Genomic DNA, 15,080 nt, shown 5'->3' on the forward strand with positions numbered 1-15,080 from the left:
GAGAATCCCACATGCCGCGGAGCGGCTGGGCCCGTGAGCCATGGCCGCTGAGCCTACACGTCCGGAGCCTGTGCTCCGCAACGGGAGAGGCCACAACAGTGAGAGGCCTGCGTACCGCAAAAAAAAAAAAAAAAAAAAAAAAACCTCCAAGTGAGGGACAGAGACAAGCAAAACCAACAGGACCACAATGGCCCCAGAGCAGGATGATAGGCCCCTGGTGATTGCTGGAGAGCCCTCCTAGAGCTCCCTGGAACTTTCTGCAGGAAAGGGAAGTGGGAGGAAAGGTTGAGGGAGAGGCTGTGAGAGTTAGGAGTCTGACCTCCTACAGGCAGGCAAATGTGTCTCCTCCTCTTCCATCTTCTCTATTTCCTCTCTTCTTCCCCAAGGGGAGGGGAAGACACCAAGTAGGAGATACCAGGCTGCACCAAAAGCCTGAGGTGTCTGGGCTGACTCCTGACCTCAGCCCCCAGCCCCCAGCTAGGCCTGACAGCACGACTGCCAAGCTGGAAGTGACTAGTGTATGTTTTGCTCACTTCTTGAAATTCCCTTCTCTCTCGGGCTCCAGGAGACCACACCACATCATTGCCTGTGTGTCTCTCGGACTGTTCCTCCCCAGCTCCCTTCCTGGCTCTTCCTTCAACTGGCCTTAAAAGCCACATTGCCCAGAATTCCCAGCTCTCTCTTTTTCTTTACATTCTATGACATTCTATGTAACTACCGTGATTTACCCACTCATTCAGTCATTCATTTATTCATGCACCTAACTAGTATTTGCAGAGAGATGTGCTATGTACCAGACATTGTGCTAGGTCTGGGATTACAGAAATGAAGGACATAGATGGTCCTGGAGCTTATATCATGGGAAGAGGTATAGGTAAAATTTTAAAAGGGAACCAAGTGTGTAATGAGTGTTATGAAGGAACTGTGCTATGGGAACACAGGGAAGGGACCCTGACCCAGGCCAGCTGGTGCCAGGGGAAGTGAGCCTTGAATGGAGCCTCCAGAACAAGTTGCAAAGGGCCTTCCACCCTGAGGAATGAGTGTGTGCAAACGGACGAGGGGGGATGCTCCGGGGAGGATGCTCCTAGCTGGTGGGGCTGGAGAGTAGAGGGGGTGCCGGAGAGAAGCGTTGGAGGTGAAACAGAGAGATAGTGAGGGGCCTTTTACACCATGTTTTAGACTTTGGAAATGCTTCCTAAGGCCCCACTGATGATCTAAGTTAGGGGATGACTCAGTAGATTTGTGTCTGAAGAGACTGCTCTGTAGCAGCAATGTGGAGAAGGATGGAGAAGGGCAATGAGCAGGTGCCTCCAATGCAACCTGTCAGAACCAGGTCATTCCCACCAAAATGTGTCCCACTCGTCTGCGGTGGGCCCTCAGGGCCATGTATTCATCTGATACATATTTGTTTAGTGCCAGTCCTGTGCTGGGCTCCCAGGATAAAGCAGTGAAGCAAGACAGGCCAATGCAACCCTCAGGGAATGGTCTGGGCCAGGGAGACGGTCTCCATCCACAGTCCTCTCACTTCACCCCACAACCCAACAGGCACCACGTTCCCTAAAATCTCTTTCTCTGGAATCTTTCCCTTCTGCTTTGCTCCCCACCTCTGGTCAGGCCCTTACCATCCCCCACCTGAACTATGCAGACCCCCCCAACCAATGCATCCACCTTCAGTCCTTCTCTACCCTAGCCTGCGTGCACACTCCCTGGCTTTGGGCACTTACCACAATTGGTAATGTTATGTCTCCTTGGCTGTCTCAGTAGACTGTAAGTTCCATGGGGTCAGGAATCATGATTCAACAAGTATTTTTCGAGTGCCTACTCTGTATCCGGCACTGTTCTAGGTACTTGGGGTACCTCAGCATACAAAACCAACAAAGATCTCAGCCTTCTTGGAGATTAAATTCTAGTGGGGGATGAAAACAAAAGACCATAAAATAATAAGTAACATTTAAAAGTGCCGAGATTTAAGGGAATAATAAAAAAGTAGAGCAGAGTAAGGGGGTGGGGGGAGTCAGAGGTGCCGGGAATGGGAAGGGGAAGGAAGCAGGATTAAATCATGTGGTCTGTGTAGAACTCACTGAGGTGACATCTAAGCATAGTTGAAGGAGATGTGAGTTATTAGCATACTGCCTGTTGCACAGTGGAGCTCACTGATTACGCGTTTTGAGGGTAGAGGAAGAAGCTCATATTTCTCCTAGTGTCTGGTCTGTGTGTCTTGTGCCGAAAGATGACACATGCGTTGGAGGCTGAGCAGAGCTGTAAGTCTCAGAGAGCTCAAGGCCACGGGTTTAAATAGTCTTATTCACCCGCACTGTGATTGTTGTTGATTCTGTGTCCTTCTCCCAAAGGTTCAGGTTACGTTGGAGCTGAAGACTCGTGTGGAAGAATTAAAAATGGAGAATGAGTATCAACTTCGACTAAAGGATATGAACTATTCTGAGAAGGTTAAGGAACTAACAGACAAATTCCTCCAGGAAATGGAGTCCTTGGAAATGAAAAACCAGGTCTGTTGAACCAACAACGGCGAATAACAAGAAATTTCCTGCTCACTCAAGACAACTGGCACACGCTCAAACAATAAGACATATGATAGTGTGCGATTTTAAAGCATAGTTGATAACATCAGAAATGCTTACAACAAAGTGCTAAGTGGGAAAAAAAAGCAGAATATAGAACTCTCTATAGTGAATGCTATTAATGATGTAAAATAAATACACATAGAACTCTTTTTAAGAAAATAGCTAACAGTGTGATTATCTCTGGAAGTTGGGATTGTGGATAGTTTAAATTTGGTTCTTTATGCTTTTCTGTAATTTCCAAATTCTCCACCATGAGAATATATTACCGTTGTGGTCAAGAGAAACTTATTTAAAAGCAAAATGAAAAGTAACAAGGAAAACAAAGTATGGAAAGAGAAGAGCTAGCAGGATATTGACCTCAGAATTGTCAGTAGGTTAAATAAAAATTAGTCTAAATTGGCTTCCCTGGTGGTGCAGTGGTTGAGAATCCACCTGCCAATGCAGGGGACACGGGTTTGATCCCTTCCCTGGGATCCAGGAAGATCCCACATGCCTCGGAGCAACTAAGCCTGTGCACCACAACTACTGGGCCCGCACTCTAGAGCCCGTGAGCCACAGCTACGGAGCCCGCATGCCACAGCTACTGAAACCTGTGTGCATAGAGCCCGTGCTCTGCAACAAAAAGAAGCCACCACAATGAGAAGCCCGTGCACCGCAAAGAGTAACCCCCACTCGTCACAACTAGAGAAAGCCCGCATGCAGCAACGAAGACCCAACGCAGCCAAAAACTAAAATAATTAATTATTAATTTAAAAAAATTGTCTAAATGGCTTTACTGTAGTTAAAGATGGTCCAGGACTCTCCCAGGATGATTTCTCTGTTCTGTACAAATCTGCCTGGCCCTTCACCAGAACAGCCAGTTTTTTGCTCAAGTAATATTTGTTCTTTTATGTTATCTCCATGGGTCTAAAAACACCCTGGCTGTTAATTTTATTATTTCATTCATTTAATCAACAAACATTGGTGCCTTCTGTAATCTGAGCACAAAGTTAGATACCTCCCCTTCCTGCAAGGAGCTTTCCTGCTCCATTAAAGAAAACACTTTCTTAGAAGCTGATACATTAGCATAGCCAAGGATTTCCTTGAGAGCAATGGGCTGACAACAGAGAATTCAAATCAATCCTTACCTTTTCCACCCAAAAATCCATTTGGTGCATGTCCAAAACTGAACTCATCATTGACAAGATTCATTTCGTAGAAGGATCTAAATAGAGATAGTATAGAACTTTCAGAGCAGAATATAATGCAAATAAAAGTGATAGCTTGCATGTTGCTTGTAGAACAGTGCTTGGTGCAAAGTAAGGGCTTGGGAAATGTTTGTGAGTGAAGGAGGCTCTCATTTGTATAACTGGTGCTTCTCATGATGGTGCTTTCAGCAGATGTGTAGAAATGAGAACATTTTACTCTGTGTCTTAGGTTTTAAGAACAGAAAAAGAAAAGCAGGATGCACTCCATCGTGAACGCATGGATGACCTCCTGGAAAAACAGAGCCGGGAACTGCAGGACTTGGGTGAGGCCATCAGTGGAGGCCACTGGGCAGAGGGCAGTTGACTGGGAGCAAGGTCTGAGAGTCCTCCAGATTCAGCAGAAGCCCCAGTCTATAAACAGCCTACATTTAACCCCTGGAACTCACCGTGGTTTTTGCTCCTGTGCATTTACTCATTGACTAAACACAAATAAAACACCTACTGCATGCCAGTAGGAGATAGGAAAAGTGTGGGTTTGGAGCCTGATAGGCTGCCTTGGGTCCCATATTCACCTGGACTTGCTGGGTGCTCTAGGGAATCACCTAAGCTCACCAAGCCTCAGTTTACTCTTCCATAAAATGGGGGTACTAGTACCCGTTTTGCACACTCAGGGCATTCTTCTTGGCCCTGAACCCCCAAATACCCCTCTGCACTTTCCTGGAAACCTTTCTGCCTAGACGGTGAAGGGAGGAAATTGGGCTGCCAGACAAGACGATGGTGTGGGGGGCCCGTGAGGAAGACAGGTGTGCATTTGTATCTCGCCTGTGGAGGCAGAAGCTCTAGCTGGTGCTGGAAGGGGGCCCAAGGCTGGAAAAGCACCCAAGGCTCCCCTGGGTGTCCCTGAGGCTGATGCTACTGTCCCTCCTGAAATAACCTTCCTTGCTTCTCTCCAGAATGTTGCAACAACCAAAAGTTGCTTCTAGAATATGAGAAGTACCAGGAGTTGCAGCTCAAGTCCCAGAGGATGCAGGAAGAGTATGAGAAACAGCTTCGGGATAACGATGAGACCAAGAGCCAGGCCCTGGAGGAGCTGACTGAGTTTTACGAGGCTAAACTGCAGGAGAAAACCGCCCTCCTGGAAGAGGTACTCTCAGGAAGCCGAGCTGTGCCTCCCTGTCACGGTGCCGTCCTGCAGACCTGGCCTGGGAACAGCCCAGAGAGCTGTGGGAAGCCTCGCTTGACCTCCATTTCCTTCCCCACCTTCCTTTCCGAGTGTATTTCGTTTGGCCTTGTTTTGTACTGTTTATATATTTGTTTCCCTGGCGGCCAAGGGACTCCCTGAGCTGGGAGGTGCTCAGCTTTTGAAACTAAACTTCCTTGGATAGACTAAGTTCATAACTATTGCTCTCTCCTAACTGTACCTTCGAGCCTTAAGCACTGGGGAGAGATTTCTAGAAGAAGCCTATAGAACTGGAGAGGAACAGGGACCTGAACCATGGGAAAGGTGGTTGCCTGAAACCCCTTCGTAACTTCTTATGTCTTGCAAGACATTGTAAGCCAGTGAAATCATTCCTGCACGGACTCAACAAACACAGACTGTGTCTTATTGGTTTACCAGTCTGAGTGCTGGGTGGTGAAGTGAAGTGGGGCCAGGTTCTCAGTGGGTGAGAAAGGTGGTCACATAGGCTGATATTCATCATGGTGTAGACGGGACAGTGGGGAATGCAGACACAGAGCACCCACCCTGGCCTGCAAGGTCTGGAAGGGGTGGCAGGAGCTACCGAGATCCAGGAGGCATGGAAGCTGGAATTAATCAGGAGACTGGGAAATGCAGGAGGTTAAGAACATACAGGCAGAGCAAAGTCATAGAATATTCAAGTAGCTGGGTTGCCAAAATATCTCATTTCCCAAGATGAAGGGAAAAATGAGAGAGGCCAGATAGTGTCCTTTTTGGCACGAAATTCTGGCAGACGTTTTTGCTGACAGTGAGAGGGCAGGAGAGTCACGAAAGTATGGAGTGATTTTTGAAGGGAATGAGGAAGGGAGTGACCAAGAAGAGGACGGGCAGGTCTGTAGCTGAAGGCCCAGCTGAGGCCTGAGAGGCGAATTCTGGCGGCGTCCACCCACCAGGCTGTGGGCTTTTCCACAGCAGGGCTCAGCAAATAGGTGTGTGAGAGAGGAAGGCCTGGAGCAGCCCTGAGCCAGAGCTAGGGCTTCTCTGAGTGGTGAAAATAAAGGTCGGCTGGTGACCTGCCTCGGGGTCCAGGCCAGAGAGAGTCAGTAAGGCACCAAGTGTCAGTGGAGGAATCAAGACCAGGCGAGGGGGGCCTCCCTGGTGGCGCAGTGGTTGAGAGTCCGCCTGCCGATGCAGGGGATACGGGTTCGTGCCCCGGTCTGGGAGGATCCCATATGCCGCGGAGCGGCTGGGCCCGTGAGCCATGGCCGCTGGGCCTGCGCATCCGGAGCCTGTGCTCCGCAACGGGAGAGGCCACAACAGTGAGAGGCCCGCATACCGCAAAAAAAAAAAAAAAAAAAAAAAAGACCAGGCGAGGGGACGTGATGAGGTTGAGAGCTGGGATGGCATACCTGGGATCCAACAGAGAAGTCACCTGGGATCCAACAGAGAAGTCACCCGTGCTCAAAGAGCAGGGCCTGTATCTTAAGACTTCAGAGGCGGCACCATTCCAGGGGGTGGACCTGAGAGTGGGTGCAGGAAGATAAGGGTCAAAGCACCAGGAGACGTTCTAGGATCCTCTGTAACCACCTGGTGATGGCAGGGAAGATGGTGAGTCGGCATCCAGAAGTCTTCGATGAACAGGGAGGGTGACCAGGCAGTGGGGGATATATAGGTGGTGAGACGTAGAGAGTGGAGGTCCCGCAGACCTGGCAGAGGCTGAGCTCTGATAGCAGAGGGGGAGCTAAGAGATTCCACCCCCACCTGAGCCCGGCCTGCTTCCAGTTCCACGGCGTGAGGAATGTTCCTTCACTGCCCTGCCCACCTCCACAGCCCCACTTCCAGCTGCCCTTGTCCAGTGATGTGGAGCCTCTGGGAGTTTCCTGCACAACCTCTGAGCCCCTGCTCAGGATGATGCCTCTTCATCTAGGCAATTGTTTGCCCCCTCAGGGACTCAGGACAAGAGCTAACTCCTTGACGATTCTTCCCTAACCCTCCCCTCCCACAGGGCTAAGCATCCCTCCTCTGCGTTCTCAGGGCCCCCGGGCCCCTTTCACCCATGTGGCTTACACAGCAACATCATGGTTTCCTAGGCTATGCTTTTAGGGTGAATGGATCGATCCTCCCAGAGGGGAGAGAGGCCAGCCTTCCTCCCAGGACCTCTCACAGTGATGACAAGGCTTTTCTTCTTCTGAGTCAGTAAGATTTCAGCTCAGAACCTTCCTAGGGAGATTCCTCCCAAGTGCCATCGTACTACGGGCTGGGCTGCTTCTACTTTTTAGCAACATCTCCCAGACCAAGAGCAGGGGCTTGCGGGCCCCTCTAGGCTGCAGTCGGAGCCGACCTGGCCAGGCTTCTGTCCAGCAAGGGTCTGGTGATGTCATGGGCAAAGAGAAGCCTTTCTCAGGAGGCCATTGAGCCCAGTCTTAAAACCACCTTGTCTCACTCAACCTCCAAAACACTCAGTCCAGGGATGGTACATGCAGCCTGGGAGAATAACAGGGTCAGTGTGAGAAGAAAGCCATTGACTCTACTGTGATCTAAATGTCCACCCCTGGACAGCAGTGAGCAAGGAGGAGCCCTGCCCCAGTCACTCCCCAAACTCCACCAGGCAGAGCTCGTTTTCCCAGCATCTGGGCTCTAGGCTTTTCCTCATTCAGCACCGACATGTACCAGATACTGTGCTGGGTGTTCACTGCGGTGGGTGGAGATGTGGCCCTGCCGTCAAGGAGCCTCCGTGTCTAACAGGCATTTACAATATAATGTAAAGTGATGGGGGATGTACAGTGTTCACACGGGAAATGATAGCTGAACCAAGAGCCGAAGAAAGAATAGGAGAGAGCCACGGGAAGACGCTGGAGTCAGAGGGACAGTGGGTATCAAGGCTCAGCAGCTGAGGACCATGCACACTGGGGGAACTGAAGTTAGTTCACACTGGAGAGAGCTTGGGGTGGGAGTGATGGCTGTGGCCAGGGAGATGCACCAGAACTGCCTCCTGAGAGCCTGTGGACCCATGTCAAGAGTCTGGACTCTACCATGAGGACAAGGGTGAGCCAGAGAAGGCTTCCAAGTGGGGGTTGGCATGACCAGGTGTGTGGTTTCGAAAGCTCCCCTCGACTAGAGAATGAGATCCGACTGGAGGGAAGCATGACCAGAGGCAGGAGGCTGGCTAGGAGGCTGACAACAGTCCAGGCAAGAGATGACAGGGGCCTGGGCAGTGGCAGAGGCATAAAGTGGATGGATTCAAGAGGTGCAAAGGACGGGACTGGTTGGATTAAGGAGGGAGAGGGTGGAATTAAAAAGATTCACTCATTCATTCAGATATTTATTGAGTACCTACTGTGTGTCAGTGTGCATTGTACACTGGGAACTCCAGTTCCCAGTGATAGACTGGGCGTGATAGACTGGGTTTTTACCCTCAAGGAGCTTACATCTAATGGGAGAGACAATCAAGTGATTCCACAAATAAATATAAAGTTACAAGCATCACAAGTTTAGTGAGGGAAAGATAGAAGGGGGCTGGTGTCAGTGTGAAGAAGACCAGAGGTGGAACAGGGTCGAGGGGTGTTGGTGGGACAGTGGTTGAAGTGATAGAGCCCAAGGCCTGATCTGGTAGGGAAAGGGGAACAAACAGAAGGACAGAAAGAAAGTGGAAGGGTCAAGGGACCCATGGCCTTGGTTTCCACTTCTGTACTCACACTCGGTCTCCCATCCCCATGATAGGCCTTGTATGTTCACCTCATCCCAGGCCCTCTGAGCACAAGCGTGCCACGTGTCCCCTCTCCCCTGGGCACACACTCTCCCTCTCTCCGAGCCAGGCGCAGGAAGATGTCAGGCAGCAGCTGCGTGAGTTTGAAGAGACCAAGAAGCAGATTGAAGAAGATGAAGACCGTGAGATCCAAGATATCAAAACCAAGTATGAGAAGAAGCTTCGGGATGAAAAGGAATTAAACCTGTGGCTCACAGGAGAAACAGGCATCATGAAGAAGAAGGTACCGGGCTGTTCCCGAGAGGCCTGGGGGCAGACCAGGGCCTCACTACAGAGAAAGCATGGGGTGGGCAGACGGACACAGAGCCAGCTGATGGCGGCTCTGCCCCGGGATGACCTGACAAGATCCCACCTGAATGTCCTCATCTCCAGCAAGTGGGTTAGGAAAGCAGCAGTGGCCGGTGTGAGGGTTCCCCCTGCCCAGACAGGCAGACAGATCCTTACCACATTGTCTGACGGGGTAACCATCGGGGCTCCCCCTCCTCTTTCCTGTTTACAGGGACAGTGAGGTTCGCCATGACACTGGTGGACACCCTGGGCTTTCATTTATTGGCAAGTGGGATTTAGAGTTTTCAGAGCTAAACATTTAACGTGGAAATGAGGTCTTTGGAGGTGAGATAGATAAAGTCTTCGCCTGGAGGTGTCCTCAGGCTCTCAGTGCAGGGATTCAGGGGTGCTCCTGTTCAGACTCTGTGGGCGGGAGAAAGATTGGGAGTATAGGATGCTTAGGTTATAAGGCAGGGGAGATATTTGTAGTCACTGATGGCTGAGTGAGGAGGCATTCAATTCATAGATCCTTATAAAATTGCCAGTTGCCCCGAAACGTTTAGCCTTAGAGAAGCCAAGTTCAAAGCAAGCTCATGTTCTTTCCTATTCGAAATCACACTACTAGTCAATCCAGGGGGCAATCACATCTTCCCTTCTTGGACATGTCTAAGACGGCTCATCAGTTAGGGCCCAATCTCTGCAACCTTGATGGGGCATGGATCCCAGCCTTTCAAGGTCAGTGTGGTCATGGAAAAGTCTGGATCTGCTGGGGGAACTGGCCTCTCTGGAGCCTCTTAAGGCAGACAGCCCTTCTTCACATAAGGGGATGGGACTGGATCTCGTCGGACAGAATTGTCCCATTTGGCCTGGGAAATTCCTGACTGTCCCAAATTCTGATGGGGAGCTCTTAAAATCTACAGGCAGTCAGGAGGAATGGAGATGAGTTCACAGGCTCTCGTGGTCTCTGTTGTTGCCGTTTGCTCCTCTAGGTCAGCAGCCTGCAGAAAGAGATTGAAGAGCGAACCAACAACACTGAGATTCTGAAGGGAGAGCAGGGGAAGCTGCAAGGAGTCATCAAGTCCCTGGAGAAGGACATCCTGGGTCTCAAGCGAGAGATCCAGGAAAGAGACGAGACGATTCAAGATAAGGTAAAGGCGCATCCTGTGTCCCGCCTCAACTCCAGCCTAGATGGACCCAGGCATTGAGGACAAAGCTCAAGAGACAGGGTCCCTGCCTTCCTGGAGCCCATTTATTGAACTTGATGGGGGGGTGAAGGGCCTACTGTGTTCTTGAAACTGGGCTAACTGCTGTAAACACATACCATTCAATTCCCCCAACAACCCCAGGGACCATGGGCAACCCAGTTGAATAGCTCAGGAAACTGGTTCCGAGGGGTAAGTATCTCGCCCAGGCTCGTACAGTTTATAGATGACAGACTTGGGGTAACAACCTGAGTGCTGACTGCCAGGCCCCTGCTCGCCACTGCGCCAGGCATCCCAGGGTGACCATCCCATGGACTGGGGGCAGCTCACTCACCCCATCGCCCATGTGGTCCCCCTGGTCAGAGAGGAACTCCCCCGTGGTTGGCCCTGTAACCACTGGATACCCCAGAAAGTGGTATCATTTTTCTGGATGGCTTTCTCACAAAACACTAAAGCAAACATATCACATTTTGTGAGGCACACCACCTCCGTATCCAAAATCTCATATCCTCCTCCTGAGCAAATCCAGGCTCCGTGCCCTCCTCTGCAGCCCCTCTGTCATTGCCGCCTTAGTTGGACACAACTCCTGGGTGGCTGAGAACGCAGGTTTCAGCCTAGTGAGCTAGGTTCCAGGGCAGCCTCTGCAATTGGCCACAGGACCTCAGGCAACTAATCCAAGCCTTGTTTCCCCACCTGGGGATGCGGCCCTCAGGGGCTCTGATAAGGATGAAATGAGACAGTGCACACATACCATTTCTGCAAGTGAGCGTTTTCATTTGAATCTGGGCATTTTTTAGGGAGGAATCAAAGCTCTCTGCAGATTCTCAAAGGTTTTTTTTTTATTTAATTTTTTTTAAGATGTTGGGGATAGGAGTTTATTAATTTATTTTTATTTTTGCTGTGTTGGGTCTTCGTTGCTGTGCGAGGGCTTTCTCTAGTTGTGGCAAGCGGGGGCCACTCTTCATCGCGGTGCGTGGGCCTCTCACTATCGCGGCCTCTCTTGTTGTGGAGCACAGGCTCCAGACGCGCAGGCTCAGTAGTTGTGGCTCATGGGCCTAGTTGCTCCGCGGCATGTGGGATCCTCCCAGACCAGGGCTCGAACCTGTGTCCCCTGCATTAGCAGGCAGATTCTCAACCACTGCGCCACCAGGGAAGCCCTAATTTAATTTTTTTTTCCTGGTACGCGGGCCTCTCACTGTTGTGGCCTCTCCCATTGCAGAGCACAGGCTCCGGACGCGCAGGCTCAGCGGCCATGGCTCATGGGCCCAGCCGCTCCATGGCATGTGGGATCTTCCCGGACCGGGGCACGAACCCGTGTCCCCTGCATCGGCAGGCGGACTCTCAACCACTGCGCCACCAGGGAAGCCCCCTAATTTAATTTTTATTGGAGTAGAGTTGATTTACAAAGTTGTGTTAGTTTCAGGTGTACACCAAAGTGAATCAGTTATACATATACATATATCCACTCTTTTTTAGATTCTTTTCCCATATAGGTCACTACAGAGTATTGGGTGGAGTTCCCTGTGCTATACAGTAGGTCCTTATTAGTTATCTATTTTATATATAGTAGTGTGTCTATGTCGACCCCAATCTCCCAATTTACCACGCCCCCCAACTCAAAGGGGGTTTTTGACAAGAAAGAGGTTAAGACCTCTAGAAAATTACACCAGCCTCCTAACGGGTCTAACGGCCTTCCTTCCCACTTCCCATCCAGGCTCCCTGCCACCACACTCTGTAATTATTGTCACTCTTCCACTTAAAATTTTTTCACACGTCCCAACTGCCTGTGGCAAGGGGCAGCAAAAATTTATTTTCTAAAAAGGGCAAGGTAGTAAATATTTTCATCTTTGCAAGCAGTGTGGTCTCTGCCACAGTTGCTCAGTTCTGCCACAGTAGCATAAAATCAGCCATAGACAAGACATCAATGAATGGGCTTGGCTACGTTCCAATAAAACTTTATGAAAACATGGGCTTCCCTAGTGGCGCAGTGGTTAAGAATCTGCCTGCCAATGCAGGGCACATGGGTTCAAGGCCTGGGTCGGGAAGATCCCACATGCCGTGGAGCAACTAAGCCCGTGCGCCACAACTACTGAGCCTGCGCTCTAGAGCCCGTGAGCCACAACTACTGAGCCCGCGTGCCACAACTACTGAAACCCGCGCACCTAGGGCCCGTGCTCCACAACAAGAGAAGCCACCACAACGAGAAGCCCGCCCACCACAACGAAGAGTAACCCCTGCTCTCTGCAACTAGAGAACAGCCTGCGTGCAGCAACAAAGACCCAACGCAGTGAAAATAAATAAATAAATAAATGAAATTTTTTTTTTTAAGTATTAAAAAAAAAAACTTTATGAGAACAGGCGGCAGGTCAGATTTGGCCCGAGTGCTATAGCTTACCAACTCCTGGCCCCTGGGATAAATTCTCAACTCTTTAACCCAACATGGAAGACCCTTGCCTCTCTCCCCTCCTCCCCTCCAGACTCACCTCTCACTGTCCCCATGAACCACCACCCTGACTCACACAAGTTGTTCTCAGCACCCTCAATACACACCACACCTTCCATGTACCTCCCTCTTCCACAATACCTGTCACAGTGTAGGTTTACATTTGTTGACACATCTGCTTTCCCAGCTAGTGTGTTTCTCTGTAAGGGTAGGGACTGTGGCATATTTCTATTTGGCATCTCCGACCTTGGCAAAAGATCTTTGTGCAGTAAATGTGTGGTAATGGATAGACCTACATTCCAACTACAATTGCCTTGCAACAAATTACCCCAAAACGTAGTGGTGAAAAACAACTGTTTTATTATGCTTGCAGATTTTGTGGGTCTGGAATTTGGGCAGGGTACAACGGGATGGCTTGTCTTTGTCCCCGATGCCTGGGTTCTAGTGGGGCCTCAGTTGGGTGACTCCCGCAGCAGGGGGCTGGAAGACCAGCATCCAAGGTGGCTTCTTCATCCCCATGTCCAGCCCCTTGACCAGCATGGCTGGGAGGCTGAGCTTAGCTGGGACTGTTGACAGAGCACCAAACATGCTCTCCAGCCTGGAGGTCTCAGGGTAGGAGGACTTTTCACATAGCAGATGGCCTCCCAGAGCATGTGTTCCAAGAGAACCAGGTGGAATCTGCTCGGCCTTTTCCAAGCTAGGCTGGGAAGCTATGCAGCATCACTTGAGTTTCATTCGTTGGATACAAGCAAACCATAAGTCCAGCCAGATGCAAGGGGAGGGAATTAGACACCACCTCCTGATGGAGAAGCATAAGAAGCATGCTCTTCTCTTGTAGAACAGCATGTAGCACAGGAGATGCTGCCCAGGTGAGCTTTGGAAAACACAGTTGACCAAAACCCATGTCTGAATGGGTGAGTGAATGAATGAAGTCCTGGCACAGAAGCCAAGAAGTCAATGGTTCCCTCTGGTGGGGGATCCGGCCTTTGTGTCCCCAGCAAGGGGAGCAGTCTGTGGCCTCCTCAATCAGGAGGTCACAGGACTTGTGCACTTTGCCTAAAGGGATTCCGTACCAAGGCGTCCTGGTAGCTCTCTCAACTTCTCTCTCCTCTCACGCACAGGAGAAGCGAATCTATGATCTGAAAAAGAAAAATCAAGAACTAGAGAAATTCAAGTTTGTGCTTGACTGCAAAATAAAAGAGCTGAAGAAGCAAATAGAACCTCGAGAGAATGAGATCAAGGTGATGAAGGAACAGATTCAAGAGGTGAGAAGCCATCTGGACCCCCGGCCTCCTTCCCAACCATTCCTGGCTGGCCAGGAGGGAATGAAAGAAAGCTCTCCTGGGACTTCCCTGGCGGTCCAGTGGTTAAGACTCCCATGCTTCCACTGCAGGGGGCGTGGGTTTGATCCTTGGTCAGGGAACTGAGATCCCGTATGCCGTTCAGCGCAGCAAAAAAAATTTTTTTAAAGAAAGGAAGCTCTCCTCACAGCCCCTCCCTGCTCCCAAGGTGTGGGCAGCATCCACTCTGCAGAAGAAGCCACAGGGAAGGCCAAACGGGGGGTTGGTGGTGCAAAAGCACAGTGCTTTGGGATTTGGCTTCCCCTGGGGCCTGGGGGTGGGCTTTGGACCTATTTGGACCACGGTTGCTGGGGGCGCCACCAGGGGGCGATGTGTACTCAGCCACCAGCCTGTCCACCAGAAAGTACACCCCTCCGGATTCAACACTTTTTTCTCAGACTAAACATGTTGGTGGGGGCCCTATGCAAGGCCATGGTGTTTGGACTTCCTCTGATAAGGAGTAGGAAGTCATCAAAGGCTCTTGAGCAGGAGAGTGGCAAAATTAAGAGTATGTTCTGGGAAGCAAACAGGATGAAGGCAGAGAGGAGAGAGCTCAGAAGCAAGGGACGAGGGCTTCTGAGAGCCCAGTGGGGTACAAGTGTTCCCCTTCGGCCCCTCTGCCCAGTACACAGGGCATTTCCTTATGACGTGTTTACCTGTCAGCCTCCCCACACTGGGCGGTGAGCAACTGACAGTGGGGTCCATGGTTCATCTAAACGAGGGTGGTCCTGACGTCCCCCTCGTCCAGTGTCCCCATTTCTCAGTCAGTGGCACCACGACCCACCCAGGTGCTTAACATAGAAGCGTGGAAGCCTTCTCAGTTCTTCCCTTCCCTTAACTCCTCTATCCAAGTCACCGATGCCTATCTGATCCATTTCCAAACGATATCTCAGATCCAACCCTCCTTGCCCTCTGCTGCCATCACTCCAGTCCAAGCCTCCATCATCTCTCTTCTGGACCTGACTCCAGCCTCCAGTCTGGTCTCCACATAGAGACCACAGCAAACCCCCAGTGGTATCTCCTCCCAGCTAGAATGAAGCCCAGACTCCTTACAGAGGCCCCTAAGGCCCTGCGTGATCCCACCTCAACCACCCTCTCTAGCCATATCTCCAGGCT

General features: G+C 50.7%; 1 protein-coding gene across 1 annotated transcript in view; it reads left to right on the forward strand.

Annotated features, from left to right (window-relative positions):
• Positions 1-15,080, forward strand: part of CFAP57 (cilia and flagella associated protein 57) — a gene marked incomplete at its 5' end in the record, with an annotated part of 75,738 nt that overhangs the window by 38,751 nt on the left and 21,907 nt on the right. The window contains 6 exons of the mRNA XM_082616393.1: positions 2,352-2,507; positions 3,999-4,092; positions 4,723-4,913; positions 8,762-8,935; positions 9,969-10,127; positions 13,746-13,889. Coding sequence (XP_082472519.1) covers positions 2,352-2,507; positions 3,999-4,092; positions 4,723-4,913; positions 8,762-8,935; positions 9,969-10,127; positions 13,746-13,889 — 918 coding nt within the window. The remainder of the gene's footprint in view (positions 1-2,351; positions 2,508-3,998; positions 4,093-4,722; positions 4,914-8,761; positions 8,936-9,968; positions 10,128-13,745; positions 13,890-15,080) is intronic.

The sequence above is a fragment of the Mesoplodon mirus genome (assembly GCF_964341445.2).
Source record: "Mesoplodon mirus genome assembly, chromosome: 3".
NCBI classification, from domain to species: Eukaryota; Metazoa; Chordata; class Mammalia; order Artiodactyla; family Ziphiidae; genus Mesoplodon; species Mesoplodon mirus.